Genomic DNA, 14,124 nt, shown 5'->3' with positions numbered 1-14,124 from the left:
AGATTGAATTGGCCCTGAGCCAAGAAAGTCAAGGATGCTGGAATTTACCAGAAGCTAGAAGAGAAAATCCATGCCTGATAACAGCTTGATTTTGGACTTGTAGACACCACCACTGTGATAGAATGTATTTGTTATTTTAAGCAACTCAGTTTATGGTAATTTGATGTGGTAACCCTAGGAAAATAAATAAATTAATACATCTTCTCACTCATGACAATAACAACCATAGCAACACAGGTACCATTTAACAAGCATTTATCATGGACTAGGCAATGTGCTGTAGACCATACCATATATAAACTATACCATTGGATCCTTAGAGAAATTTACTTATAGGTATATCTGTTCTCCTTTTAAAAACGAGTGTTCCAGAGATGTTTAGCAACTGGCCCAACATCACAAAGCTGGTGTGCAGATAGATGGTGCTGCTGAAATATGAATGTTGTCTCAGTGGCTCTAAAGTTTTGCCTCCAGGAGAATGACTCTTTTGTACTGGAGATGGGGAGGATGGACAGGTCCTCCCTGCCCAGAGCAGCTTCATTTGCTTGACACAGGAGGCCCCCTTATCAGATTACATCAATGCCTAAATGATTGAAAGAGTCTTGACCAAGCCTGGTGATGTTGCCTGATCTTGGGAGCCAGGAGATCACGAGCCTGACTTCCAAAGATCCTCAGAGCCCCAGAAATATGCTGGGCCTTTGCACCCTACTGTTTGAGAGTGGGAACCAGAAGGAAGAGTGGAGAACAGTGGTGGCCTGTGTTGGTAGTTTGTGTTCCAGGCCTTTGTTAAATGGCTCATTTAGACAAGACTTAATTACACCAGTTTTCCTTATGATGGTAAAACAATGGAGGCTTGTTGTGTTCATCAGCTAACTGGATCCCAGCCCTGAAGTGGACACAATGCTTGTAATTAGGGGCAACATGGAGAAGAGATCCCAATTTTCCTCTGCTTGTTCAATAGAAGACATACTTGGAAATTTAAAGGAACAGTGATTTGCCTGTTTCCCTGCTATCAGCTCTAAGTTGAAAGGATTATATGTTGCCTATGAAAGAAAGTTGAAAAGCAGTTTGAATGCTGTTGACAAATATAGTTTTCATAACACTTAGTGCTCTTTGTGGCCTGGACCCGTGTCCTGCTGGTAGTGTCCTCAGGTTAGCACTTTCAAAAACTTTTATCTTATGGTCAGTCATGTTTGTTGAATAAATTATGGATAAGGAAAGTACAGTCTATTGAGAAGAGGTAACTTGGCCAAGGGAGGAAACTAAGGATCCAACGGTATCCTATTAATCTGGAAGAATAGCCTTCAGTTGAAGATTGATAGACTTGAATATTCATTTGCGTCAACACTGGATCTAAGTACTGTTTCTATTTTTTCCTCATCTTTTCTGCTAAATTTCTATCAATTCAAAAGTAAGAACAAATCAAATAACAACAAAACCTAAGAGTGATATGCATGAGTTTTCTTTGTTTCTTCTTTTTACCCAGATACTTGAAAAGGGTTTTCAAATTTCTTCTATGGAAATGGTGGTTCTGATTTAGATCTTAAATTATTAAAAATTCAGGTGGTAATTAAAAGAAGTGAGATGACCTGTAGAAAACCAAGCCTTATATATATTCATTCCTGATCTTACATGGTAGATATAAGGGTGTGTTTATTGTGATAGCTGGCTCACAAGAATATTGGCATTGAGTGATTTATTTTCAAAGCATTTTAGAGAGTATGGGGTCAGGGTGGGTGGGTGGCTTCTCACAGAGTTTCTGGCAACTGGTCTTTCATGTTGCTTCTGTATGAGTAAGCATGGTTCTGCTTTCAAGAGAAGCTAATAATTAACTTTTGTTGCCCTGATAATTGTCAGTGAGTGGAATTCATTGTTATTTACATCTTTGCCAGGCAACTGTTAGCCACCATTTATTCAGTATGAAATTTCAAGACAAAAAAATAACCATCTGTATATTTACTTCAGTTTTGGTTATTGAAGATTGTATTTTCCAGCAATAAGACAGTTAAAGACAAATTACATATCATTAAAAACAACAACCCTAACACCAGGCATGATCAAACAAGAATAGATGGCTGCTGCAATAATATAGAAAGCAGAACATGGAAGGAATTCCATAGCCTCAACATTTTAAAACATGGTATCATGGGAGGTGATAAAATGAGGAGGGTCTCAAATCTGCCCTTTTGTCTGCAAGAGAGTACTTCTCAGATTTCAATGGGCACCTGAATCTCAAGGGGACTTTGTTTAAATGTAGATTCTGATTCAGTTCTAGGGTGAGGTCTGAGATTCAGCATTTCTAGAAAATTCCTAGGAGATGTGATGTTAATTCAGCTCCTCTAGGAACCACACTTTGAGGAGGAACAGTTTGAAAGCTTAAACATTAATACTACTTCTGAAAATGAGCCCTTGGTGGTTTTTTAATTTGTTTGAATTTCCCACAAGGACAATTAAAAACACCCTCAAATTCAAAAGGTAGTAAGAAAGAAACTCCACATGATAATCATTTCTAAAGCATTTTTCTGCCTCAGTGTATTTTGGTCAAGATTTCCAACCAAGATTTCTCTCCTGGCCTTCACACCTATGGAGCAAACCATTCACAGGACATTCCTACCTAAATGATTCTCAGGCCTCAACAAACAGGTCCTAGTCAGAACTCATGATCTTACCCCACTCTCCAACCCATACCTGGGTTTTCTCTCTCACTGAAATCTTCAAGCTGCCAAAGTCAGAAATATGGTCATTAATCTTCCTTCTCTTTCCCTGGCACAAAGTCCTGCCAAGTTTTTCTTTTAAGTCACTCTTAATCTTACTTACTTCTCTTTATCTGCATCTCTCTTGCCCCGGTTCATGCCATGTGGATTGTTTGCATAGGTGTCACCTGTGGTATCACCCTGCTACAGTGTTGTCTTCTTCCTGGTATTCTTGAACTTTTTGCCTGAACTTTCTACTTATCCTGTAGTTACTCTGGTGTCCATTGCTGCTGCTCTCCTAATTTAAGTTTGATGTCCTCTCCAAATACTCTCATGCACCCCTTCCCTCCTGTGCCATAGTGCCTGCCAATGGTTTATAACTTTGTTTCTTGTTTGACATTGCATCTGGCATGGAGTATTATATGTTGAATAAATGCATGATTTGGAAATAAACAAATCAATGAAAAATATTTTCAGAATTAACTCTAAGGGCAGTCTCTGTTGGATGCCTTTGTATTTGGAAGAGGAAAAGCACACATTTCACAGCTTCTCATCTTTAAGGATCTTTGGGGTAAAGATTACCACTTCTTCAGGAACAACATGACCTTAGTTGGAGTGTCACAGTCACATCTTTAATTAGGTGCAGAATAAATGCATCCTGATGCTATAAACCCCAACTGCTGGACTACATCTACATGAGGCATTCTTCATTTTTTAACTTATATAGGTAACTATCAACAACATCTTTTCTCCCTGCCTGAGAATGTTCTCTCCAGATTCTTAATTTAGTTTAGAAATCTTGCAACTCATTGGAGTCGCAGGTATCAATGAAATGGACACGTAAGTTCATGGTTGATCCCTCTCATTTATGGAAAGGAAAGTATAGTCTATTGAGAAGAGGTAACTTGGCCAAGGGAGGAAACAGAGTGGTTTTATGATGAAGCATTTGTCTTTTTAAGCACACTTCATATATGTTATTTAAAATATTTGCAACAACTCTGTAATGCTCTTCAAAAGAATACTGAGACTTAGAGAGTGAAACAACCTGACAAGGTCACAAAGAAAAGGGGATGCAAACCTATTGTCCTTTTCCAAAGCTGGATTCTTGTCACTTCTGAGGAAGTATGGCATGTGAAGAGTGAATCTAAGATCCAGCTTGGTATTCTGGTCCTGATATCACCACACCAATGTATCAAAACATTCTACTTAATGTCTCCAGGCTCCCATAAAGTAACTAAGGTGATCATATAATATATCACAAATTGGATTTTTTTTTGCAGTTCTGGGGATTGAATAGGTCCTTGCATGTGTTAGGTAAGTGCTCTACCATTGAGCTAATTGCAATACTTTTTATTTTTTATTTTTCTGAGTACCAGGGATTGATACCAAGGGCACTCAACCCTTGAGCTACAGTCCTAGCCATTTTTATACTTTATTTTGAGACAGGGTCCTGCTAAGTTGCTGAGGCTAGCTTTGAACTTGCGATCATTCTTCCTCAGTGTTCCAAGAGCTTCTGGGATTACAGGTGTACACAACTGTTCCAGCTCTAATTGGGATACTTTTGAAAATGAAAACTGAATGTAGCAGATGATGCCATTTTTTCCCTGCTCAGCAATCTCTCTTTTGGATTTCTTTTGTCCATTTTCATGTGCCACTCCTTACCCATACCCAACTTCCAGCTTCATTCTCTTTAGTCTCTAATGCCAGATAGCCTGGCTCTTTTGGAGAACTGCTGGAAGCCTACAGGAGCTCCTATGTCTCTCCAGCAGCAAGTATTAAATGCCTGCAAACTCACTTCCCTTGGAGTATCCCTTGGTCAATAGTGGACAAGTACAGAAGTGTGAAAATCCAGCTCAATGGTTCAGGGTTAAGATACTTCTTAGGTATAAGAAGTATCAGTATTACACTCTGGAGCTCCTTTGCAGACCAGGCTAAAGCTGGGACTTCAGGTGCATGGAAGGACATCTTGGCTATGCCTCCTCTCTCTGCTGTCCTGCTTTTCCCACTCCCATGATGGTCTTCCCTGGGGGCACTTCCTTAATGAATCCCTTGCATACATCCATCTATTCACCCCAGAGTCATCTTCTGGGGAACCTGATCTAAGCCAGTGGAACTAGATTTATAGAGAAGACCATTCTGTACTTGACTGGGTTCCTGAGAAAGGCTGGAACACTTCTCAGACATTTTTGAAAAAAGAGAAGTAATTCCCATTTGTATGGGATGACATCAGTATAAACATGATCTAAGATAAGAAAATGGATGAGATAATCCCTCAAGGAATTAGAGTCAAACCTCACCAAATCAGACATCTTGCTCCCAGAGTTGCTGGCTAACCTCTTCAGCACTAAAATTCTATGTTCAGCAAAGGAGACATAAAACTATACACAGTGGAATCATGCAGAGTAACTTATGCAAAGTTCTCTCCCACCATCCCACCCCAACAAACCCATTCACTCACCAGCACAGGCTTGTTGGTTGCATTTTTGAAATTCTGGGGGTCTGGGTTCATGATCACATAGGCATCCATCTTGGCCTTCAGCTGTATTGTTTTCTGATGGGACACAAAGGACAGTTCTCTTCTTAAAGCCACCTCCACAGGAAGCTGTGCACTGAAAGAGAGGGATACACAGAGAGTTGGACCAGGACCAACCAAGGGAAAACTAGCAGAGCACCTCTAACCCCACCATAGTCAAGTATTGGAACATCTCAATCACTACACATTTTTTGAAGGAGCTATAGAATAAAGACACTAATAATTTGGAGATGTGATGTAGGGAAGTATCCTATGTTATAGGCTGTTGGGTAGAATTTGGTTTAGTTTACTGCTGATTCTCTGAAGAACATGTACTTCTTTCCCACATTTGAGAATGGTCCATTACTCCTACCACATGACTACCCATGATAATACCATGGACCCCTGCCTACCCAGCCACACATGATTGGCCAATTGGTCACTGTCTTGAGAATCTGGAATTGAGATTTGGCAAAGGATTCCAACTGAGAGTGAACTATGCAAACGTTAGTGTAGTTTGTACCCACATTCCTTGCCAAGTAAGAGAGGTAGAGAAAAATATATGACAAAAAATGTGAGTGGCACTAAGTATATGCTTAGAGACATGTTGGAATGAAAGATGGCATGCTTATAGGGTTGGCATGCTTATAGAGTTTATGCCCTTAGTTCTACTGAAAACTCACCACCCAAACACTCATATTGACTTCATGAATGTATGGAGTGAAACACACAGAGAAAGGTAGAATTGCAAACAAAATAGAAGAAAACTTTGTTATCTGGGTCCTGGGGCTTTTCACTTTCCCTGAGAGTAGAGATATGTGGGATATGTGGGAAAGGAAGACCATGGTGGAATGGAGGAAAAAAAGTTTCAAATGGAGGTAGGAACAGGATTGTATATAGAGATTGGGAAGGAAGCTGGGGGCCAAGGGGTCTTTGAGATTGGGTCCGGATAGACCACGTGTGGTCTCAAGCCACTCTCACACATAAGGTTCTGTTGCAATGTCATGACTGGCCATCTGCAGCAGGAGGGAGATTCTCTAACTTGTGGAAGCAATTTCTATTAGGCGATTCCTGGGGATGTAAGAAAATGTTTCTGAATTTATCGAATGTGCACTTTTCTAAACTCTTTTTCTGCTATGTAACATATTTTTTTGTGGTATAAAACATACAATTTACTATTTTTAACCATTTTTAAGTATGCAGTTCAGTAGTCTTAAGGATGTTCACGTTGTGCTCTCACATCTTTCACCATCCATATCTAGAAGCTTTTCATCTTACCAAACCAAAACTCTGTACCATAAACCAAGGACCCACCATTCTCATCTCCACCCCCAGCTCCTGGAAACCACCATTCTATCTTTTTTATCTCTCTAAATTTGACAATTACAGGTACTTTATAAAAGGGGAATATGTGGTATTTTTCCATTTGTGACTGACTAATTTCAAGTATCATAATGTCTTTGAGTTTTGTCCTTGTTGTGACATGTGTCAGAATTTCCTTTTTAAGATAGAATAATGTTACATTCTACACCTGTACCACTAAATTCAAAAAAATTCATTTGGCATTTGAAATATTATAGAAGACCCAACTCACTAGATGAGAGAATTCTCATGCTGGGACACAACTGATCAACTCAGAATAATGCTACCAAAACCTCATTTCTCATAAAGACCTCCCAAAGGATAAAAGGAGAAAGGTGGCATTTAAAAAAACACCCACTGTTTTATTTATTTTGTTCTCTATATAGCTTAGAGCATGGTGATCTGCATGGAACTTCACATTTGCATTATAAAGTCAGTTTTCTGTGATTAAATCTGAAGGCAATTTTATTCAGTGAATTCATCTCAATTTCTCCATGGATGTGGGCAAGAAGCAAAGAATAAGAAAGAAGTAACTACTCAACTGATCCTGAATCAATGGAAGTCTGCAACAGAGGACAGAAAGAACAATGATGGAAAGTAATCAAGCCAGAATATGATGAAGAGTCCTGCACTAGGATTCAGGAGATTGGGGAATTCATTCCATCTCTTTCTTCCTCCGTAAAATACGTCCATTACATCAAGACCAAATGACTTCTTTTCCTGTCCTCTGCTTCCAAGAAAGAGACAAAACTGGACTAGTCCTGAGTGCTGAAGCCATGCGGCTCCACTTTGACAGAGCAAATTAGGCTAAAAGAGCTAATTATTAGCCAAGCACAAAAATAAACAGAGGCAATCACTGTGCATTTATTAGCCCACTAAAATAGCTTGTGATTAAGATGCATGTTTTTTTTTTTTTTTGTATTTAGTTGGGAGATTAAGCAGGAAGCATGTTTGCTGATATGGGTTTTGTTGATTGTAGTAATATTGTTTGGGGTTTTAAAAGGAAAGTATACATTTCTTAGTGTTACAATCTGCTCCTCTGGATTCAGTAAAACCAGGAATCCTTGTGCAGAACTGAGCACCCCAAATAAAGATGGGGCTAACCTCAATCCTCTCATATCAAAGGCTATTGATTATACTGTACTCTACATTGGCCTCATTCAATCCAAGATGCTCTGTCCAAAAGACCATGAAGGTTCTCTTCAGATTAAACTGGCTTGTTTGGAAAAGCTGATCCTCAAAGTTCAACAAATACTTGCTCTGTGAGAAGCTGTAAAAGATATATGAAGACTGAATTCTGTTATTGCTGCCACTCAATCAACACAGATCAAATGGAAAAATATGAAGAAGAAAAGCCATTTGATGTTTTATAATGAATGCAAACATGTTTATTAAATGCCTTCCTTGAACTAATTAATATATGGCAGGCCATGTTTTATTGCACATGGGAGGTCTTCTTGAGTTCAATCCTTGTAACATTCATGTAAAACAAGATTTGTTTTTTGGTTCTACTTATAGAGAAACAGACCTTACTCCTCTGCACAAACTTGTTTCCTTTTAATGGTAGTAGCTGTAAATCTTTTGTGGAGACTCATGCCTTCATATTTGGAAAAAAATTCTTGTATTAATTCTTTGATAATGTTCTAACTACTTTTTCATTCTCCTTTTCTGAAATCCTATTGATGTTATATCTGCTGTCCTAATAATCTCAAGTTCTCATCTTTTATCTTAATTTCCTTTTGTTTTTCTTTTCATTTGCTTGAGAGTTCACCTCAGAGTATTTTCCTAATCTTTCCAATTATTATTTTTACTTTTGCTCATAACTAAATTTTGAAACTTATGACTTATGGCTTGACTATGCTCTCCCTCACCACCTTGCTGGTAGAAGTGAATATTAAGTAGATGACTATTTATTAAGTGCCCTTAGTCATGCTAACAAAGGGGCAATGGCTAAGTAAGTTACATTAACTTGGTGGAATATTACTGGGAATAATGGTTGACATTAGATCTGGTTCAATCTACTTGGGGGAAAATTGACCTTGAAGTATGGTTTCCTTGGAAACTACAGAGTTAAGGTAAACACAGAAAATTGTGACTGCCATATGGCTAATAGGATATTCTGGATGTGTAGAGTTGCCCTAGATTGGGAGCCTGGGAGTTGGCATGTGATCTAGGGTATGTGTGATCAAAATGGTCTAAAATACTGACAGGAAACTAAGGCTGAGGCTTCTTTGTGCCAAGTGATCTTTGCACATCTTGGCTTTAATTCCTTGCCAACCACAAATACTCTGTACTAGTCAGGAAACAAATGAGGTTGTGTCTTGGATAACAGCCTCCTGAAGAGATGAGGCTGCTGTATCTAATATAATCCTGTTTGTATGTTTCTATGAAGCTAAATAAATACAATGTTAGGTTCGACCCCATTGTGTTTCATGTGTCTGGCTACTAATGCCCTGCTAATTTGAACCAACATTTCAGCTGATTATGGCTTTGCAGGTATATAGCTGTGAATAACGATTATTACTAAGAGTATATAAGACTAAAAATATCTGGGGACATTGTGTTGGTCAAAATATTGCATTCGTCTATGTCATAAGTATAACCATTAATATAGATTCACATAAGAATGGGATATTTTATGAAAATAAGGATTCTCTTCTTGTCTCCTCCTGTCTCCCAGCACCTGGCCCTATGATCTGTCCCAGTGAAGGTAGCAACAAATTTCATAGAAGCATGTTCACTGACCTGCACCTCATGCTTGTGCTATGCCTCTCATCTCCTGACTCTGGGCTTTCTTGTTGCCAAAGAGACATGTGACATTGTTATAGTTTAAATATGAGGTGTCCTCCAAAAGCTCCTGTGTTAATGTTGGATTACGAGAGTTATAAACTAATCAGTCTATCCTAGTTTGAATGGACTGACTGGGTGGTAACTCTAGGCAGGTGGGATGTGACCAGAGGAGGTAAGTCACTGGGAACATGCCCTGGAAGGATGCATCTTCCCTGTGGCCTCTTCCCTCTCTCTGCCTCCTGGCTGCTATTAATGGAGCAACACTCCTCTGCTATCCCCTTCTACCATGATGTCTGCCTCACTTTAGGCCTAGAGCAATGGCTGACCAGGGACTGAACCTTAGGAACTGTGGTCTGAATTCAACTTTCCCTCCACTAGGTCATTCTGGTCAGTATTTTGGTCACAGTGTTGTGAAGCTCACTAACACAGGAACAGATGTATTCAGTACCTAAATATGGACAACTCAGAAGTAGAGGGACATAGGAAGGGAGACAAAGGGAGACAGGAACCAATAGATAACTCTATTTTTTTTTCTTCCTATCTTTGGGTAAACTGCCACAAGCAGCAGGAGTTCACAGAACTTTTAGAAGACCTTCACATGACAACCAACAGTTAGTTGCCTCCATCTTGAGTGCTGGTCAGTTAGGTAATGCACTACTTCATATTGGATCCTCCTTCTCTGCCTACTTCCTCTTTCCTATTACTGATGCTTCGTTGGCATTTATTTCCTAATAACATGTTAGATTTTGCCTTAAGACTCTATTTCCGGGATCCAGGGGCTTAAACATTGACATGCGCTTGGGAACTTCCAGATGCTGCGGCCTAAACATGGATGCCTGAGGCACTTGCAGATCCTAGAGCTAAACATGGATGCTGAGGAACTTCCGGACCTGGGGGCTTAAACATGGACGTGTACTTGAGGAACCTCTGGATCCGTGGGCCTAAATATGGATGCCTGAGGAACTTCCAGATACGGGCGCCTAAACATGGACATGCACCTTTGAAACTTCTGGATCTGGATCCAGGGGCTTAAACATGGATGTCTGAGGAACTTCCGTATCTGGGGGCCTAAACATGGATGTATGCCTGAGGAACTTCCGGTTGCTACCGCCTAAACATGGAGGACTGATGAACTTCCGGATCCAGGGGCTTAAACATGGACGTGTGCCTGAGGAACTTACAGATCCAAGGGCCTAAACATGGACACCTGAGGCACTTCTGGATCCTAGAGCCTAAACATGGATGCTGAGGAACTTCCGGACCTGGGGGCTGAAACATGGACGTGCACCTGAGAAACCCCGGATCCGTGGGCCTAAATACGGACGCCTGAGGAACTTCTGGATCCGGCGGCTTAAACATGTACACCTGAGGAACTTCCGGATCCTAGAGCTTAAACATGGATGTGCGCCGGAGGAACTTCCGGATACGGTCGCCTAAACATGGACGTGCACCTTTGAAACTTCCGGATCCGGGGGCCTAAACATGGATGTCTGAGGAACTTCCGGATCCAGGGGCCTAATCGTGGACGCTTGAGGCACTTCCGGATCTGAGGGCCTAAACAAGTTCCCTGGAACTTCTGGGTCCTTGTGCCTATAAAGGGCAGGGCTTGACTCTCAGAAGGGACGTGGCTCATGAAGGGGAGCTGAGTATGGGGCCTGTTGGGGGGCAGACTGAGCTGTCACACTCTGAACTTGAATGTGACGGTGGCCTCACTTCCCAGCCTTCCCCTGGGTGTCACTTCCTCCCCTTCCAGGCGGTGCCCAACCAGGCGCAGGGGCCAGGTCCTGAGGAGGGACACCGTCTTTCTCCTCACTTAGCCAGGCGCCCAGCCTGGCTGGGGATGGGGATGTCTTATGACGCTAGCTACCTCCTACATCCCTGCCCCAGGACCTCAGGGACCACAGGTGGGGAGTCGTTGACATGATTCTTCCCTGGCCATTGACCCTCAGCCCCGGGGTCTGCCCAGGGAGAGCTCTGTCTCCCAGAGGGTCAGGGGGCCCCTGTGACCTTCTGCTCCTTACCCACCGTCATCCTGGGCGAGCAAAGGTCAGGACACCAGATGCTACTGAGAGTGACATCTCCTGGATGGGTGGCTGGGGACTTTGCCTCTGTCCCCAGCCTCAGACACCGGAGGATCCCTCCCAGAGACAGAAAATAACCCCACACTGCCCAAGACTTATTTTTAAGCTTTGGATTCTGAAATTTTCCTGCTGCCACCTTCTTTGTGAAGCTAGTTTTTCAACAGAGACAATATTCCAGGGGGGAAAAACAACAACAACATGGAGTCAATCAAACCAAGCTGACACATCTGGTCCTCCCAGAGAAATCTAGATTGGGGGGAGAACAGCCATTCTCAACTGGCGAAATAGCGAAGTTCCCTTGTCCTTATTTTGTGTAAGCAAAATAAATAATCTGATGTTAACTCATAAAATTATTTTTGAGGAGTGCTTGGCTCATAGGAAAACTGATTATGTTTTATGGAATGAAGTGTTACCTGATTTTAAAATTAAAAATGAAGCCAATTAGGATTGTTAAATTACACTGTCATAATTCTGTTCTTTGATAGCAGAAATAAACCTTTTTTTTTAAAGTTAAGTTATTAAAGTTTAAAACTTGTCTTATTCAGCAATAAGAAATTAGATCTGATTATAAACAAAAATGTAAGAAGTACTTTGACACAAATACTTCATACACACACACACACACACACACACACACACATATATATATATATATATGTTGTAGAAGGACACAATGTCTTTATTTTGTTTATTTACTTTTATGTGGTGCTGAGAGGTGAGCACTCTACTACTGAGCCCCAGCCCCAGTCCCCACTTTTTTTGTTTTTTTAATAAAAATGCAAACAATGGGATTTAATTCAGAAAAAAAAAGACTCTATTTCCTAGAGAACCCAAGTAAGACAAATCAGAATTATAGCAAAATCCACCTATGGAAGAATTTTCAGTATCATTGATACGGTGTTATTTATGCAATAAATAAAATTTAGGAGAATAATAAATATTTTTTATCATTTTCAGTTTAATTACTTTGTTTAACTCTCCATTAAATATGCTGGCCATCTGGAAAACTGCTCTGTGGGCAGACAAGAAGCCTGACACTAACCAAATTAGATCACATTTGAAGCTTTAGGACATAGGAAAATCCTCCTGGCTCTGGGGGGAAGAAAAAAAAAACCAGAAAATCCAAAATAACCTTTCCTTAGGCTTTTTGCTTCTGGAATAATTTTGGTATTTGATTTTTTTCTCTTTTGAAAGCATTTGATCTTTTCTCTTCTGAACTCTACACAGTAAACATTGACCTGGGGCAGCTGTGAGTCAACTTTCAGCAGACTTAGAAGTATCAGATGGCAGAAGAGTACTAAAATGAAATACATAGAAATGCACCATACATCAATGAATATGCTCACCATTTTAAATAAATATATATTACTTTTATGACCAAAAGAAAACAAATACTATTTTCTTTTGTGAAGTTAAACAGAGTCCATAACTAATTCTTACCAGATCCCAGTTCCCAGTGGTCCAGTGACAGCAAGGGTGCCTGTTGCAGGGCACAGTTGATGGGGGCCTTTTTGTCCAGTCACAGAGGCCTCCTGGACAGGACACACCTCTCTCCTGAATTCCGCCTCCACAGGACCTGGAACACTGATACACAATGTAGGCATGAGTCAGTAAAATCAGGTGGTGACACTTTCAATGACAAGAACAGTTTTTTACTGCTTTTTTTCATTGTATATTATTAGAAAAATTAGTGTCTGCATTGGAACTTGGAGCATCCTTGCAAGTTCCTTTCAATGATCACTCCAGTTACTTATTTTTAATTTTTTTTTTTTTTGGTACTGGGGATTGAACCCAATGGCACTCAACCACTCAGCCATATCCCCAGCCCTTTTTATATTTTATTTAGAGACAGGGTCTCACTAAGTTTCTTAGGGCCTTGCTAAGTTGCTGAGGATGACTTTGAACTCAAGATCCTCCTGCCTCAGCCTCCCGAGCACCTGGGATTACAGCTGATCATTCCAGTTACTTAAAGCAACAATGTGAGACAAAACTAAAGAGAAGGAGGGAGGCTGAAGGGAATCTTGAAGATAAGAAGAAGAGAAAAATCAGAAGATGCCAAGTAGTCTAATGTCAAGCAGTATGCCAAAAGGGAAGAATTTTGGTTAAAAACTTAAATGGGAGATCTTTCCAGAATGGACACTATGCTATCTGCATTTTCCCTTCTGGCCTAAGTGTCTAGAAACCAAAATATGAAATTTAGATGTTTTTATGATAGTTAACTCTGGCAGCCCAAAAGGTGAGGATATAAAGCCCAAAAGGTGTATAATACAATTCCTCAGTTCACTCTTTGCTCAGTGCCCACTGCACAGGAATTGGAGTCTCCCTGATATTTGAATTACTACTTCCTATCAAAACTGATGCAGTCTTCCTTTTGCACTATATACAGTCTTATAATTAAATGTCTCCCTATTAGGACTAGTGAAGTTCATGGATTTGTTCAGGATTCTGATGGCTGGGCTGTAATGCTCACAAAATAAAATCAAGATGGTCAGTTGGATTTCTGAAGGGTTGTGCTTCTGAAACATGTCAGAGTTTTGTTCACTAAAATAATTTGGTAGGACATTTTGTTTATTTTTCATGACATTTCTAAGAGGAAATTAAATAATTCGCTAAGAATCTTTGAAAAGTACTTTGAATAACTTAGCTATGGTACGGGTGTAACAATAACCAATAGAAACAAAACTAT

At 40.3% G+C, this 14,124-nt stretch overlaps 1 protein-coding gene across 5 annotated transcripts in view; it reads right to left on the bottom strand.

Annotated features, from left to right (window-relative positions):
• Nucleotides 1–14,124, bottom strand: part of Adamts12 (ADAM metallopeptidase with thrombospondin type 1 motif 12) — a 303,466-nt gene that overhangs the window by 12,288 nt on the left and 277,054 nt on the right. For 4 of the 5 annotated variants that reach the window (XM_046422269.2, XM_046422266.2, XM_046422268.2 and 1 more), the window contains 2 exons: nucleotides 12,879–13,022; nucleotides 5,152–5,302 (listed from right to left, as the gene is read on the bottom strand). In XM_046422269.2, the coding sequence (XP_046278225.1) occupies nucleotides 5,152–5,302; nucleotides 12,879–13,022 (295 nt within the window). Of the gene's footprint in view, nucleotides 1–5,151; nucleotides 5,303–12,415; nucleotides 12,736–12,878; nucleotides 13,023–14,124 lie in introns of those variants that run through there. The other variant, XM_046422267.2, reaches the window with a different exon arrangement.

Source organism: Marmota monax, unplaced genomic scaffold (genome assembly GCF_021218885.2).
Source record: "Marmota monax isolate L192 unplaced genomic scaffold, Marmota_monax_Labrador192_F-V1.1 WCK01_AAM20220418_F8-fsc00077, whole genome shotgun sequence".
In the NCBI taxonomy this organism is placed as follows: domain Eukaryota; kingdom Metazoa; phylum Chordata; class Mammalia; order Rodentia; family Sciuridae; genus Marmota; species Marmota monax.
The sequence above is the reverse complement of the archived record's forward strand: the minus strand, read 5'-3'. Positions and strand labels throughout refer to the sequence as shown.